General features: G+C 50.2%; 1 protein-coding gene across 3 annotated transcripts; it reads right to left on the bottom strand.

Annotated features, from left to right (window-relative positions):
* Positions 1-1383: 1383 nt before the first annotated feature.
* On the bottom strand, positions 1384-16765 carry PAQR8 (progestin and adipoQ receptor family member 8). Of its 3 annotated transcripts, XM_062638525.1 has the most exons (3): positions 16656-16765; positions 9128-9279; positions 1384-6845 (listed from the first exon to the last, which is right to left on the bottom strand). In XM_062638525.1, exon 3 carries the CDS (start codon positions 6789-6791, stop codon positions 5733-5735), a length of 1059 nt encoding a protein of 352 aa, XP_062494509.1. In that variant the 5' UTR covers positions 6792-6845; positions 9128-9279; positions 16656-16765; the 3' UTR covers positions 1384-5732. The 3 variants fall into 3 exon arrangements, with proteins under 3 accessions (XP_062494509.1, XP_062494508.1, XP_062494510.1); XM_062638524.1 differs by lacking the exon at positions 9128-9279 and having other exon boundaries at positions 16656-16762; XM_062638526.1 differs by lacking the exons at positions 9128-9279; positions 16656-16765 and adding an exon at positions 16408-16428.
* Between the last annotated feature and the right edge of the window lie 626 nt (positions 16766-17391).

Here is a 17391-nt window from a genome sequence, read left to right as displayed (position 1 = left end):
AGTGGGGGTTTTTCGACCACTGAAATTCACACCGAGGGTGTATCCTGGAGGGAATGGTATGTACCTGGTCACACATGATCCTCCTGGTAAAGAGGGTTTAAACTAGTGACAAGTGAGAGACAGTTACCAGCAGCCCTGTTACGGAGTGATGGACAAGGCTGATGAGCAGAGGACCCGGCATGATGTGATGGAAAGGGATCACAAAGCCAACAAAACAGGGCTTGAGAGGTGGGCCCTTGTGAACCCCACGTTCAACAAAGCCACGTGCAAGGTCCTGCACTTGGGTCAGTCCCAAGCACAAATACAGGCTGGGTGGAGAATGGATTTAGAGCAGCCCTGAGGAGAAGGACTTGGGCTTTTGGTCGATGAGAAGCTCAACTTGAGCCAGCAGTGTGCGCCTGAGCCCAGAAACCAACCGAGTCCTGGGCTGCATGACCAGCAGTGTGACCAACAGGTTGTCAGAGGTGATTCTCCCCATCTGCTTCTCTCTGGTGGATGATCTTTAAAGACCCTTCCAACCCAAACCATTCTATGATTCTATGAAGGCTCAGGTGGGATCTTATCAATGTATATAAATACCTGAAGGAACGATGCAAAGAGAAAGGGTCCAGGCTCTTTACAGTGGTGCCCAGTGCCAGGGCCAGAAGCTATGGGCATACACTGAAACACAGCAGGTTGCTCTGAACATCAGGAAACACTTTTACTGTGAGGGTGACCAAGCACTGGCACAAGGTGCTCAAAGAGGTGATGGAGTCTCCATCCTTGGATATATTCAGCAGCCAACTGGATGTGGTCCTGGGCAGCTGGCTCTGGATGTCCCTGCTTGAGTAAGGGAGGATGGACCAGATGACCTCCAGAGATCCCTTCCAAACTCAACCATGCTGTGATTAAGCACAGCTACCAGCAAGAAAAACAGAAGCACTAGCCTTATTTCACTGACTGATAGGCTGACTGACTGATACCCTTTTGTCCATCAATGGTTGTCTCTGGCTTAATTTTAAGCATGTGCTGAAATGTTTTGCTTGAACAAGCATTGAATTCACAGCTTGGCCACTAAAGCTGCCAGGCCACCAAATCACTGGCTACTCACCTCCAAGTGACAATAAAGAAAGCTGGACACCTAGGTACTTATGTAGCTGATGAACTTAAATCCCTCAAATCAGTGTCAGGGCAGCCATTCTGTACGTGTCTTGTGAAAAGCGAATAAGATCACATAGTTACTGTGAAACCTGGAAAGTGCTTTGAGATGCACAGATAAAACCACATCCTATTGTTCGTTATTAATTATTATCCACTCTAATATACCCACTATAATTACCATCTACTTTTCTTCCTAATGACTGTTGTAGTTGTGCATTTGGGAATTTCACATCACACCAATCCTTTTGCTTTTATAGATGGTTCTTTTTTTTTTCACTAAGATTTTTAAATAACAATAAGTACAGTACAAAGCTTAAAATGTTGTCAGCATTTTACACATACAAAGTTAGCAGATGGAAGTTAGGAAGGGGATGGTTAATATGTAACACTCGTACCCTTCCCTGTTTCCCAGGGAAAAAATACAAACTCTTTTGTATTTGTCTTTAGTAACAGTGTTTAAAAATATTGTCAGTAAAAGATGTAAATTACAAGGCACATGAGGAACCCGTCCTTGCCTTCTTACACAAACTGTTAGGCATAAATACAAGGTTAAGGCACATCTCTCCATCCTCCCCTTCTGCTCTGGAGGGCACCAAGCAAATCCTGTCAGTGCATATTGGCTGCTAAGAGCAACCATGGACCAGCAGACAGCAACGAGGCTGCCTCTGCACCTCAGGTTCCTTCAGCATGGATCTCAAAAAGGAATAGCATAAGGCACATTGGGATGAATTGTCAGGGGTTGTCCTCCACAGATCCAGGTTGCAGGATCTGCAAAAATACTGTCTCAGTACAGAAATTCCTGGGGGAGAGGATTCGGACCTTCAGGATTTCAATGTGCTCAACTTCTGGTGGTCAGCTCATGACCAAACCCTGCCACTGGTTCATCCCTCCCAGCCATGCCTCCTTAGAGGAATGCCAGGATGGAAGGAGGCATGCTCCAAGCAGTAAGCTCCAGGAGAAGGCCCTGAGAGGCTCCTTGACAAGCAGAGCATTTATCACAGCAGCACTTCTACTCTCTCCAGACCCAGCCTTGGTCACCCCTAGATCAGTGGCAGGATTTTCAGGAGTGCATCAGCAGCCACTTTTCAGTCCTGGCCCAGCTGAGGTGCAGTAGACTCCATGGCATGTGGAGTCTGCTCAGACAGGCAGCCAGATGCATAAGGCACAAAGATGAAGTCCAGGGATGTGAGAAAGAAATAAGCTGGTCAGAGGAAGAGGAGGATGGAGATAGGGATGAAGGAAGCTCCAGTGTTGGTGAGCCCCTTGTGACACAAGGGTGCATCCTCACAGCAGCAATCATCTGTATTGCATTTCCCTGCTAAATCAACCCATCATAGTAACCAGGAGGTCAGCTCCAGGTCTGAGTGCAGGGCCATATCGGGACGTGAGTGGCTTCACCTGAGGGGTAACATGAGAATATGTAAGAACACCACCACTGTCACACAGTTGCTCCAGAAGAAGTTTCACTTCTGCTGGACCAGGGAGGAGAAAGCATATGACCAGAACACCTCAGAAGAGCCATGTGGGCACCTCCTTTCCCTGACCCTGAACTAGATGGCATTACTGTTCTCAGCCTTCTTTGACAAAGGTAGGACACATAATCTATTCTCAAACCCTCAGAGAAGGAAATGCCTGGGTGATCCCTTCCTTTAGTACCAGTATAACTCTAGGTAGCAGCAGAGCATGGTTTGCTATTAGCAACAACTCCTTTCAGTTTTAGCCCAGAAAGGAGCTCTGAACCCCTGTAGTTTACTACCCTTCCTGCACAGGAGCCCACTGATACCATTCAGCCAGGTTCACACTCAGTGGCTTATTCTGCTTTGCCTACCACAAAAGCAATGCAAATTAGGCTGTGAGAAAAAAACACTGCTCCCACACAAGTCTTTCCCCAAATTGGGAAGAGACCCACAACGAAAGCCATGGAGACTATGGAGAGAGCAGTACATCACTGTGGCTAAGCTAGTCGAGCAACTAGCTACTGTGCAAGGAGCAGCTGCTTCTGGCCTCTGCTCCGGCCCTTCCCTGCAGGCAGCAGTGTCGTCCAAGTTTGCTGGCTGAAAGTTAAAACCAGCACAATGTTATTGGCATTTTTTCTCTAGGATTGGTTTTCCGCTGGTCCATCTCCCAGCACCAGCTCACTTTGTGTTGAGATGAGCTTCTGTGAATGGGAAGGGCTATGTTGAGGTGTAAGTTGGGACCATCCCCAGTTGCCACTCCCGTAAGGCAAATCTGCTGTTAGCAAAATACAACAAAGGAAATGAAGTCATTAATTTCTAAGCTGGACTGGATATAAACCACGAGGCCTAGAGTAATAGGAAAGGGTGGACTAGATGACCTCCTCAAGGCTTTCCTATGATTTCTTCTCCTGTACTCAAAACTTACTTCCCTCCCCCTTTGTAATTAGTTTGTCAACAGGGCCATGAGTTTCAAATTTGTTCACAAAACACAGGACACAGCACAGCACCTATTAAGAAATCTGTTTTCAAAGACACTGTTGTCTGGCCCACCTTGTTCTTTCAGCAGCATAGAACTGTTTCCTTCAGCCTATGACCCAGCTAGGAGGCTTTGCAAATATAAAATCCAAAGGCAAAGCCTTTCTGGATAATAAATCACACACACATACACAAACACACACATATCTCAATAGTTAAAAACAGATCAAGTGCAGAAATCAGTGCTTGTCACAACAGATCATATCCCCAACCCTACACTGCCTGCTCAGAACCAGCAATCACAATTCATTTGCCTGCCCTTGGGATTCAGTGAGACAAATATGTGGCTGGAATAGATCCCATAGATTCCTTAGATGCAGCAAAGATTTATACATCCTGGGAATTTGCCAGATGTCAAGGCATTTGAGGCTGCAGGTCTTGCATAGTGGGAGGAGCCGTGCCAGGGCCTACTATGGAAAGCAAGCAGTGGGTCAAACAGTATGTGTCTAGACAGCATAAGATCGTATCTCTGCATTGGCTCTGAGCATCCTGTCCTGCAAATGCTACCAACTTCAGTGAAACAGTGTGGCTCCATATCTGATATTCTCCTCAAACAAGCACAGAAGGGACTCATCTGGTGGAGGACAAGGTAAAATTAACCCTTGCTACACCTTGGACAGGAGTGACCCATGGACATTAAGTGTCCCTGACTATGATCTTTGCTACTCCACACAGGAGTCACCACATCTCAAGGACAAACCCCTCCCAAAGTTCCATAGAACCCTAATGTTGATACCCTGCTCCTGCCTTTTGCTATTTTCACTTAGTGCTCCATTGTCAGCTTTCCCACAAGGCCCACCAAGGACTGCTTGGTGTCCTGAAAGCACCATTAAGAGGTGAATAAAGACTACTTCACTTTCATACCCTTTTGGCCATGGTCGCAGCAGGGCTGTTGGAGGTTCAGGGGCCAGATCCTTTCCTGTAATGGACAGCTCACACCCAAGTTACTCTACGTTGCATGGACATGGAGGTCAGACTCCCTAGACAGAAGATACAGTCTACGCAGGAATGCACAAACCTGTCACACAAGCAGCCAAAATGATGTACACAGCATCAAAAGCATCTCCTCTGCTGGGGCCAGCCCCCTGAACACTGATGGCTCAACCTCTGTCACTGCTACTGAGGAAGTCTAAAACCCATCTCCAACCTGACCGAGGCCCAGCTTCTCCAAGGCACCTAAGCACTTAAAAGAGAAGTGAGGAGCTTATGAATACCTGTCTTGTAGGCTACCAAACAGTCATCAGCATTGGCACCACGTTAAGTCAAATTCAAACTGCTGAGAAAGACACCATCTCCTGTTAGTAATTCTTGGGATTGCCTGACTCCTTGGTTTGGATGAGCAGCTCCACTGAAGATGGTGCAGTCATACAGAAAGAAAAGATGGAGCTGACCTAACATCTACACCAGTCACTGGCAGACACAGTGCTTGAGTTCCAGTTCATTCTAGAGGACCCCAGGTCAGGCATAAGTCTCCAAACGTGCTTTTCCAAAGCTTCCTCAGCAACTTGGTGTTGAGATACCTCACAAGGGGACCATAGAGAGAACCTGGCTTAGCCCAGCTGGAGCAGGAAGAGGATTATACCAGCCACAGTGTCACACATACCCTGCAACTGAACCATAGAAATGCAGACCTCTTCTGAAACCTTGCTACTGCCCTTGATAGTAACAGGTCCCCAACAGATAGCAGAGATGGCAAAACCCAGTGAGGTCATCACATGCAGCTGTGGTCCTCATGGTGCATTCTCTGCTGTGTTGTGAGCCCTGGCAGACCCTTCTACAGTCTCACAGCCTTCAGGCTGTCCTCCCTGACATTCAGCAACATATTGCCCACAGGTTTACCAGAATGAACAAGAAACCTCTGCCTATTTCAGCATCCTTGGTTAAGTGTTCTGGCTTTAAACACATCCATGTCCCCCTGGATGGCAAAAATCAGTCCCTGCTGTGAAAATGCATGTAGCATGAAGTCTCCAGCCCTCCAACCAAGTCCAGTGTCCCAGGTAGTCACAGTGTGTTAGGCAAATAAGACAGTTATGTCCCTAATATGTTATGACCCTTGATTTTCACCCCCCAGTGATGTCATGCCCATCATATTCATGACTCTCAGTATTCCTTTCTAGCCAGGACAGCCTTGATCCTGCATCGCAGGATGTAAGCTGTGATGGCACTGCAAGCCACCAGGCCAAAAAAAGAAATGCAGGAGAGGTAAACAGAGAAAGGCCCATGTCTCTTCAGGAAAATCTCCTGCCTGTTCTTGTAATCCAAAAGAATAGCCTCCAGCTGTGACAGGGTGCAGATGGCCAGGAAGGCGTGAAAGATCTGGTGGGCATGGCCAATGATATCGCAGGAGCCAGGGAAGTACTTCTCAGGGACCGGGCAGGAGAAGAAATAAGCACTGATAAGGAAAAACAGTATCTGGTACGTGTGGTACCAAGCAGCATCTTCCTCACAGCCCCCCAGGTGACATACAAACACCCGGTGAGCAACAGGACTGATATCCAAGATGAATGCCAGCCCGGCTGGGATCACCTGGCACATCTTCCTCATGATGGGGTAAGGCCGTCGGTACCGGTACTTCGCATAGCAGCAGCCGGCACAAGACAGCCAGCCACAGAAAGCAGCTGCTGGCAGGAAGAAAAGCCAGAACTTGTCATACCAGGCTTGATCGGAGCTGTAGTAGAAATGAGCCAGGGCACTACCATACTGGTAGATGCTGACTCCAACATAGTCCATGAAGTAGAAGGTGTAGTGATACAGCTCTGATTTGGACTGCAGCAGGTGGGCCAAGAGGCTGCAGGTCAGGTAAGTGACAGAGGAGAGGACAAAGATGAGCAAAGGCAAGGACCACGCATCTACAGGCAACTGCTCAGCCTCCACAAACGTCTTGAACCTCAGCAGCACAGCCAGCGCTGCCAGGAGATGAGTCCACACATTGACTACCTCATTGTGCTTCTGGAAGAGGCTAAGGAAGTAGTACCGCCAGTCCTGGCCGGTGGGACGGTACCCAGTGTGGATGTATGGCTCGCGGAAGAGCTGCGGCACCTCGCACTCTTTGACCGTGCAAGGCATCTTGGGGAAGCCATCCTCCAGCAGCCTGGGGAGACGGCTGAGGTGCTGCCCGCTGAGGGACAGTGTGCTGATCCGCTCCAGGATGGCTGTCATCTCGTGGCGTGCAGCAGCTCTGAGCCCGGCTCTGGGGAACGTCGTCTTTGTGCCCTGTAGGGAGGGGATAAAGAAGAAATGTTAATGGAGATGGGTTGGGAAGAAGAATGTGCTGCTCCTCCTGAGTGCTGCTCATGCTCTAAGGGAAAGGGGCTTTTCTGAACTCCACAGACCTAAATTCAGCATGGAGAAGGATGGCACAGCCCTGTCCCTGCAGTTCAGCCAATGGGCACAGCCATGTGACAAGCCTGCTCTTTCTTGGGCACTCAGCTTGAAGCATCTTCAGGAGTAGCCAGGAGCTGCCAGTAAGGAGATGCAAGAAGCAGTTGGATGTCAAGAAAGCACCTGATGATTTGCAGAAGGGACTTTTCACCCCTTTCCCTAGAACAGATTACTCAAGGACAAAACTGGGGTGCAATTACTCATCTATGGAATAACCTGGCTTTCTGCACCTGACTGAAGAGGGTCCCAACTAAATCGTGGAGGTTGCAAGTAAGCTCGGCTTCTCTGCCACACAGCTTGCTACAGTGGAGCTGCTACAGTGAGTTCAGCAGAGGAAGAAGGGGAGAAGTCCACAGTCCCAAACCTACAGGTGTAAGAAGCAGTGATGGAGAAACGAGAAGCTCCACATCAGAGCTGGCTGCAGTTTGGGTACAGCATCAAAGCTTTGGGAGCATCCACAGAGCCATACAGAGAGGCTGTGATGAGATGTGCCTGTATGCTCAGCGCAGCCAAACCCCAGTGCTGGGCACTCCTCTGCTCTGCTCCTTGGCAACCTCCGGAGTTGCTAAGCTCTGACAGAAAGGTTCAGATTCAGGGCACAGCAGGATCCTATTGTCTGGAGACTACCTCGCAGCACTGAATTAATTCCCAATACCCTCTGTTTCCCTTCCACCCTAGATATTTCTCTTCCCTCATGGTGTTTATGCCACACAAAATAGAGAACTTAGCACACAGATGCCCCATGCTTAAGCCAAAATCAATGCTGATGGAGCCCCACCAGACTCCGTAGGGCTCTGGTTACTCCTGTGCAGCCAACACATACATGTTTGCACGAGTGGACCTGACCCCTAAGCTTACATGCGCGCAACCAGAGCTGCAATGGATGGAGATGGCCAATACTGAGTAAATGCAAACTATTTTGCCTGAGTGTGGGAAACAGTGTATTTTTCTGCTGTTGCATCAGGTACCAGCTGCTGCTAGAGGTGGGACAGAGGAATAGCTAGCATGGGCACACGATGGGAGACCCAAGCTAGGCTGGCAAGACAGCACAAAGAGCAAAGTCAGACCAGGCGCTGAAGCAGGTTGTGAGTCCCACTTCCTCTTGCAACCCAAAGCCTCTGATGACAGACAACATATTTTCACATTACTTCCACATATTCTAGCAGACGGGAGTTGTCATAATCAAGTTACATTTTCCAGCCATTTTTTTCTCTCCCTGCACTTTCCAGGTTTTCTCCCTTAGTATCTCTCAGGGCTGGTTTTGGTTGAGGTTTTTCTCCTTGTCTGCCAGCAGCTGAAGGAGCTGCCATAGCCAGAGAAGGCAAAACGGGCCCTGCAAATGATATTTCAGTTTCACAAATGGGTAAGACTGAAGACAGCATCCTTGCTGGGGAAGGCTGATGTTCTGCCCCAACCCTGGCAGTGTTCAAGGCCAGGTTGGACGGGGCTTTGAGCAACTTAGTCTAGTGGAAGGTGTCCCTGGCCGTGGCAAGGGGTTGGAACTGGGTGAGCTTTAAGGCCCCTTCCAACCCAAACCATTCTGTGATTCTATGATCCTAAGATCTGACCAGAAACTGGCTGGAGGCTGAGCATGTTGGGGTGGGAAGGACAGGGAGATTCTATGGATGTCTGTACTAACAGTGTTTGATCTCCTAGTCTAGATGTGCACACAAGAGCTCTGTTCCCATGCTGACTGCATCTCCTTCACTGCATCAAGACCTATACATTTTCCAGCTGACGATATCCAGGCCTTATACACAGGTTTTGCCCTGTGCAGAGGTGTGAGTACAGACTCTGAAGTGCTTTGTGTGTTTAAGCTATTCTGCCATGTCTGTTAACCTGCCATCACATGTTTCACACCTCTCCCAGCACTTGCTCTGATATAACCCAAACAACACGGCTTGGACCCCCATTCACCATCTCCCAGCATCCCTTTAACTAAGCATGGTTCAAGGATTTGGACCCACTAAAGGGGGCTCAGTGCTGAATCTTTGTCCCAGTTCATCCCAGCAGTATGCTGGAAAACTATCCAGAAAGGTATTTAGGCACTGCTGTTGGAGATAAGGATCATAGTAGCAAGGCACAAGGAGAAAGAGCATGCTGAAGCTCCCCACTGCTTGGAGAACACAGACTAATACCAGTGTGGACTCTAGGACATCAGAAAATGAAAAACAGCTCAGATATGGCACAGACAGGGTAACTGAGCATCACAGGAGCAGCACTGGAGTGCCCATCTGCACAGAGGCAGCAATACACTGAAACCTGCCTGCAAAGAGCAAAGGCAACAGAAGACATGTGCAGACAGCAATCAAGCCTGGGCATATGGATACATGCCAATATGAGGGGCACATTGGCCCCTTCCACCATCCATGGCCTGCCTGCTCTGCATGCTGACAAGGATGCAAGAGAGACAGGCAGCTTGTACCAGGCACAGGCTGGCTCCAGCATGTATGGTGTGTGCTAGCACTAGGATTTTGCCAGATCCCTCATCTCAAGCACTCAGTGTATACAGGGAGCTTCGCATGTGAGCAGAGCTAGGGAAAGGTTAGGTGCTGCACACCTCCCTGCCAGCAGCAGGCAGGACTGATTCTCCCAGGCTGCCTTTCATGGCTGTCAAATGCCGGTTTGTAACACACCGAGGGAGGGTCAGAGATATTCCAAATCATGGTCCAAAGTCACAAGAAACACATCTGACACTCGAATAAACAGCACTGAATCACAAACCTGGTAGAGTGCTTATTTCAAACCAAACTGGTGACAATAACGAGTGAGAACAAGTTGGCAATTCCCAGCGATCATGTGATGGGCAAAGCTACGAGCAATTAACGTTAGAAAAGAGAACGAAAGAAAGGGAAAAAAAAAAACAACCCAGAAACCCAAGGTCAGCACTGGCTGTTTCACTTTCACAGAGCCCCTATTCTTTTCCCTTCACAGGGGCATAGGAGCGGCTGAAAGCCACATTCATCAGCAGGGCGTCTCGTTGAGATTCTGTCCTCACCCCCCATCTCCGGGGGATTCAGTTATTTTGGCTGCTCCCAATTAACAGCAACCAAGTATCGTTTGTTCAGGGAGGGAGCTGCGAGGCAAGGAGGATGGGATGGATGATGGCCAGGCTGGATCATTGCAGCCACAATAAGAACCGTGGCACAGGAGGAGAACGATCCCATTCCAGTTTTTCCTCACCCTTTTGAAAGGAGTAATTGGAAACCCGAGCTTTTTCCCAGCTCTTTTGCTTTTTGGTCACAGTCTGATGGAGGGGATTGAATGAGAATATTTCCTACAGAGGATGCCTGATTTTCCCACCGGGCTGGCCTCAGCACTAACTGTCTGGGACCAAGGCTGTACCAGTGTGATGTATTTGCTTGCAGACTAGTATTCAGGCATGAGAGTTTGACACAGGCTTCCAGAAAGGCAATAATTCCTGGTAAACAAAGCAGAGAGGACCATGGAACTCAGCTGTGGGGAAGTCTTTAATAAATGCATTGCATTTGAAACAGAAAAAAAGAAACAGTGTTTGTGGACAGGATGAAAATAACAGTAGTGATGGTGCAGCAGTGGGCAACAGAATGGGTTTCAGAGCTGCAGGTGATTAATTCCTGGGAGTCGAGCAAAAGTCCCTGGAGGGATTCCAAGTCATTTTGAAACATGGAATTTTATTCTCACCCCTTCCTACACGGAGCCAGCTTTGGCATTGCAGGATGATAGACAGCAGTTCAGCTCTCATCTCCTGGGCTGGGAGAGGCTGCACCAAGGCTACACTCAGCTCAGTGATGCAGTGGGTAAGCCCCATCCCAAAGCCTGCTGCCTGCAGACTGGTTCTCCCTGAGCTCAAACATCCCCTTCTATAACTAAACCACTTGAGGAGGGCTCAGGGCAAACTTTGAGAGACCAGCTTGGGAGCACAGTGCCAGCTCCTCCATCCCATTCTGCCTGGTGTTTTGAAAAGGCTCCACCAGAGATGAGAAAACAAGAGACCACCAGCTCAAGCAGCAACTCCTGTGTAGTCTTTATACTACTTGCTTCCTTCTCCTGCCATGGGTTTAGGTGCTAACCTTCCTCCTAACTGCAGCAGATGCACATAGCATTCAGATCCCCTCTGCAGGGTGTTATTGGGATTTATATATCACAGGGGTCAGAAAGTGGAAGAGGTGGCATTTGATGGTCTGTGCCAGGGACAAGCCTTGACCAAGCAGGCAGCAGGATATGAAGGACTGACTTAACTACACTCCAGCATTGAAAACGTGGAAATCCCCACAAGCAGAGAGGGATCAAGTGCTTGGGACTTACGTAAATTGGACCTCCCTGTCTATTAAATGTGGATAACAATCCTCATCTGCCTCATAAGAACTAGACATTGTGCTATTAACACACCACTGTAATGCACCAGGCAGTGCTGGGACTAGTTAACACTGCCTTGCACAGAATATTTTATTTCCCTTGACACACTTACATACTCGGTTACATCTACATCAGCCCAAGGGGTGTATTACAAACACTCGTCCAGCAGGGACCTGCATAGGTGACAATGCTCTGGAATGTAAAAGGTGATGTGATTTACTGGAGACATTGAAAGGCAAGCATTAAACCAGCCTCATCTGTTAAGAAAAAGGGTCAAAATAACCTTATGGAAAATTTCAAACAACAGAAAATGGCTCAAACTCTACCTTTCTGTATACACATATACACATGCACAGCATGTAGCAAAGCAGGGTTTGTCCAAGCATGTATTAATCAGGAAACTAATGTCTCATGATGCTGGGAGATGAGCCCTTGAAGCTGGCTGGAGATGGCAGGATCCCCCACTGAAGCCATGGCAGTGTCAGATCCCCTACGATTTCTGGCCTAGAAACAAGCCAGGCCAGCAGCCAGCTCAGCCGTGCTGAGCAGCAAGTGCCTCTTGTCATGGGCTCCGTGTTGCCTGTGCACTGGGACTGGTCCAGGGGATGAGAGCAGCGGAGCCAGCACAATGAACGCTGTGCTCTGAGGGGACAGAGCAAAACAAAGCTGCTGGCAAGCACTGTGTGCCTGCAGCAAAGCTGAGGGGGTCCACAGCATCCCAACAAGGAGGAGGAGCCCCTGAGTCCTATGGTGTTTGTGAGAGGAAAGAAGGGCAGTGGAAAGCCAAAGCTAGGAAGCCAAAGGCTTGATGAGGCTGCTGGCTTTATTGTGAGAGCCGAAACCTCGAGCCAGGCATCACTTTCACAGTGTTGAGCCCTCGGTTCTGAGATCAGCCAGCCTGGCTTGGTCACTCCAGTGATGCGACACCTTTGAAATAGGTGGCTACACATGAACTGTCTGCTGGGAACAACTCCTGGACTGTGCTAACTCCCAAACCATGCTGGGGAACAGTGTGGGTCACCATGGCACATTGCTGATTTGCTGCCATAAACACAGATGCATTTTCTTTATGCCTAACCAGGGTTAAAGCTTGGTGATGCTACTGATATAACACAGCCAATACACAAAAAGTGTGAAAAAAGAAAAGCATCTGGAGCACTAGGCAGATGCAAAAATGTTAATATTCATTATTTCTACCCATAGATCCTGGCTGAGAAATACCTCCTCTGGCAAATCCATCCCTCCTGTATCAAAAATTGCTCAAGATCAGGGTAATACTCTGCAGCTTTTCTTCCTGATCTCACTAAAACTTTGCTGTTTGCACATCCCAGAGTGGCTCACCACTTTCTTTTCCTGCCCACAGCTAACACACCCCCCAGTGCTTTGGGGCTCCATTTCAGGTAGGTGTGAGATCCCTGGCTGGAGCACCCACATTTACAGGCTTTGAATACATGTAATTAAACAAGTGCAGGATGCAGTCCCAATCAATGACCTGCTCCATCAGGCTGCTGAAGTGTTAGCACACTCTGGGGCACAGTTTTGGTCCAGCCACCCACACCGGTCCCTGCCTGCTGCATTCAGTCAAGCAGGGACCACCGACAAGAGTGGGATGACTGCCTCATTTCAGATGCCAAAGGTGGATTTGTGCCAGAGAAGTGCCTGTTTTTTTGTTCCCTCTCTCCCTGCCTCCACCACTGACTGAAAAATGAGCCTGGATAGGGCAAGGGGAAATGGCTTTATAATGAAAGAGGGGAGACTGAGATGAGACCTTACGCAGAAGTTGTTCCCTGTAAGGGTGCTGAGGCCCTGGCACAGGTTGCCCAGAGAAGCTGTGGCTGCTCCATCCCTGGCAGTGTTCAAGGCCAGGCTGGATGGGGCTTGGAGTAACCTCCTCTAGTGGAAGGTGTCCCTGCCTGTGGCAGGGGGCTGGAACTGGACGATCTTAGGTCCCTTCCAACCCAAACCATTCTGTGATTCTATGATTTGTTGTAGCAGTATCCCACTTCCACCTCCTAAACTTCTTCTGCAAGGTCTGTGGGATACGTTATCCTTCCCTTCCATGCCAAGTAGATGCACGCACACCTTGAAAGCACAGCATTCCTGCAGCCAATTTGCCTACATAAGAGGTCACTGCCATGAGCTTTTCACAAAGCCACAGGACCAGCACCAGGTGACGGTGCAAGTCTTTCAGAGTGGATCTGCTGGAGATGAGAATCCTGAAAGCACAGGGAGACCTCAACAAGCCAGGAAATCTCTCCCTGCTCACATCTATCTGCAGATGGGACATCCCAGGACCCATCTGCTTGCAGGCAGAGCCATCAAACCAAACTGGCTGGGCCCTTTGTGGGGGCCCGCACGATTGCCAGAATATCCCCCAGAGCCTAGAGTCGGAGGCTGCTCTTAACTTTGCTGTCATCTGCAAAAGCCTCTTGTACAAAAACATTGTCTTAAGGTTGTGGATTTTAGAGCTTCGGTCATTACACAAAAATGTATATAAATCATGCACACCACTGCTGGCGCTGCGGGTAGAGGGCAGGCTGCTGGGAGAGACCACAGCTCCCTGCCAAACCCCTGGAGCTCACAGCTTAAAGTCTTTGTCCCCACCTCAGTTCTCCTCCTATTTAACCCCATGGACTCTCCCAGCGAGCTTCTATGTTTGCAATAGCAGCGTACTGCCTGTCCAGGGGGCCATGAAGCCATGAGCAAGGGCCAGCAGGGACCAGAGGGCAGATTCCCCTCCAAAAGAAGGGATGCAGGCTATGTTGCATCCACATGCTTACATCCCTACTCCATCGCAAGGATGTGCAAGGGGGTAAAAAAAAGCAACTGGGAGCAAGCTTCCGTTTATTACTGCCTGTGCCTGAAGGATGGAGGCTATAAGGTATGGCCACATACACAGAGCTGCAGGCCAAATCATAGAATCATAGAATAGTTAGGGTTGGAAAGGACCTTTAGATCAAGTTTCAACCCTCCTTCCATGGGCAGGGACACCTCACACTAAACCATGTCACCCAAGGCTTTGCCCAACCTGGCCTTGAACACTGCCAAGGATGGAGCATTCACAACTTCCTTGGGCAACCTGTTCCAGTACCTCACCACCCTCACAGTAAAGAACTTCTTCCATATAGACTCAAGGGGGCTTCCTAGGAATTTATTTCTCTGGAGGCATTTCTTCAGCATGAACGGATACTGCGATTAAAGGGCCACTGAAGTGACTGCAGGAGCAGGGCAGTCACATACACTGGCAGCTAAAAATTAAGCTGGTGAATGACACAAGACGTGCAAGTAGCTGCAAGTGCACACATGTGACTGATGATGTCCTCAGCCTCTGTCATACTGCCGGCATGTTGCTCACACCGGCCATCCCTCCCTGCATCCAGCGGGATGCAACCTCAGCCAGAGGCTTTAGTGTAAATAAATAAAAGTGATGATGCCCTGAAAACAGGGAATCCTGCAGCGCAGGGGCTGTTAACCCACACCTTTGCAGGCTGAGCAGCAGGAAATGCATAATTGCTTGTGGTTTGGCTCGATGAGCCCAAGGCTTTCTAGGAATTGTTTGCATGTAACACACCTCCCCTGCACCACAACATGAAGTTAGGAGCACGGTCTGCCAGTATAATTCACTGCTGCCAATCCTCTCCCTGCCACAGCAGAGAGCAAGATGAGACTTCAGACCTGCTAGTTTTCACTCCAGCAGAGCATTGCATATGTGCTCCATCCTCCTTTATGCCCTTTTCATGACTTCACCCTTTTTCAATGACCAGGGCAGCACCACATCCCTCTTCATCAGAATCTCCTATGAGCCCTCCCGTGGCTGGCAATCCCCCAGCTAACCGCACCTAAAGCACACCGGGGCATTTCCCAGCTCTGAAGTGATGCTCCCACAGCATCTGCAACACACACAAATCTCAGAGAATCACAGAATGCTTTGGTTTGGAACAGACCTTAAAGCTCACCCAGTTCCAGCTCCCTGCCAAGGGCAAGGACACCTTCCACTAGACCAGGTTGCTCCAAGCCCCGTTCAACCTGGCCTTGAACACTACCAGGGATGGGGCAGCCACAGCTGCTCTGGGCAACCTGTGCCAGCGCCTCAGCACCCTCACAGGGAAGAACTTATTCCTAAGATCTAACCTAAATCTATGGCACAGTAAAAAGCAGCCTGGGATGCCCTGCTGGAGCTCCACACTTACCAAATGAGCACTGGGCACAGGACCATCGTACCCATGGCATTTCCCAGCTCAGCACAGCTACTGGGAAGCTCTGTACCCAACACTGCTCATGCCGAACACGAGTCAGTTTGACACTGAACAAACAAGTGCTAAATGTTTATCCAAATGTACATAGATAGATATTGCTGTCAATGAAAACCAGAACAGTTCAAGAACTGTTGACAGGCTTTTTTCACCAAAACAAGGAAGATGCTTATGGTGCTTTTAGCCCAGACAAAATCCACATGGGATAAAGAGGGAACATAACCATGGATCCCCAAAACGCCCTGGAGAACATAAACAGAGAACGACCCTTCACTGACCCTTCTGGGACACAAGCTAGGGTGCGTCAAGCGGAACGGGCAGGTAGCAGCTCCAAAGCAAACAGCAGGAGCTGGTTCTTCACCCAGCTCACAGCTAAACTATGCATCTCCTTGCCACGGCCTCCACAACACCCCAGGGGTCAAAGTCACACAAGGAAAACCACCCATGGCCATGAAAAACAGTGGAGGAGAATCACTGCCCACCTCTCTGCTTTGGGAAGCCCTGGAGGTGCAGATCACGGCGGCCTGCAGGGAACTGATGGCAATAGGCAATGTCTCCCCGCACACTCCTCCCCTTCGGATGCTCTTACCCGGGCACCGACCCCAGCCTCATGGACCCGGTTGTGTGCGGGTGTGTGCGTGGGGGAATTCACGCATCACCCCGCACCTCAAGGTCCACTCGTGGTCCACCCCCCGCCCTCGGGATGTTCCCCATGCACTGGCCCTGCGGACCCGCTCCCTGCGGGGAAGGATGCTCCTGCTGCGGCGGGACGCGGTGCGGTGCGATACCCGCGCGGAGCTCACCGCGGATGGGAAGCGCCGTGCCGGGTCCCGCACGGGCGCTCGGCGGGGGGGTCCCCGGGGAGAGAGGTGCCCTGGGGAGGGGAGCGGCGGCCGTGCCCGCACTCACTCACTCACTCACACACATACACATACACACATACACACATACACACATACACACACACACACACACACACACACACACACACACACACACACACACACACACACACACACACACACACACTCACACACACTCACGCACTCACCGCCGCGCTCTCCCGCCGCCGACACCGACTCCCGCGGCCGCCGCCCCCGGCAGCACCGCTGCCACCGGCCAACCCAGCGCATGCGCGACCCGCCCCGGGGTGGCCCCGCGGAGCCGAGCCGGGCTCAGCCGAGCCCCAGCCAAGCTGCCAGCCGAGCCCATCCTAGCCCAAGCTGCCCGACCAGGACAAACCGGGGCTCAAACTACGGGTATCGCCCGCACCCGGTCACCCCCGGTGTTCCTGCGGAGCTGGAGGGGGCAACTCCTGGGGAGACATCAGGAGAGGGATATAAAGTCATTGCAGGGTGGGTGGCGTGGGAAGGGACCTCTGGAGGTGGCCTGGGACAAGCCCCTGCTCAAGCAGGGGCACCCAGAGATGGTTGCACAGGACCATGTCCGAGTGGGGTTTGAAGATGTCCAAGGATGGAGGTCACACGGATGGGGATTCATGGATGGAGATCTCTGACAGTGATGGAGATTCTGCCTTCAGAGTAGAAAAGACAGGACCATAGGCACACACTGAAACACAGCAGTTTCCTCTGACTTCTTTACTGTGAGGGTGACCAAGCACTTGGCACAAGTTGCCCAAAGAGGTGATGGAGTCTCCATCCTTGGGGGTCTTCAACAGCCATCTGGATGTGGTCCTGGGTAATTGGCCCTAAGTGGTTTCCCTGCTTGAGCAGGAGTTGGACCCGATGACCTCCAGAGATCCCCTCCCACCCCAACCATACTGTGAT

This window comes from Pezoporus occidentalis, unplaced genomic scaffold, assembly GCF_034315485.1.
Source record: "Pezoporus occidentalis ecotype Australia unplaced genomic scaffold, CSIRO_AGI_Poc_V1 ctg57, whole genome shotgun sequence".
In the NCBI taxonomy this organism is placed as follows: Eukaryota; Metazoa; Chordata; class Aves; order Psittaciformes; family Psittacidae; genus Pezoporus; species Pezoporus occidentalis.
The sequence above is the reverse complement of the archived record's forward strand: the minus strand, read 5'-3'. Positions and strand labels throughout refer to the sequence as shown.

Coding starts and splice junctions, on each gene's coding strand:
- PAQR8 (XM_062638525.1), bottom strand. CDS start 6,791: ATGACAGCCATCCTGGAGCGGATCAGCACACTGTCCCTCAGCGGGCAG.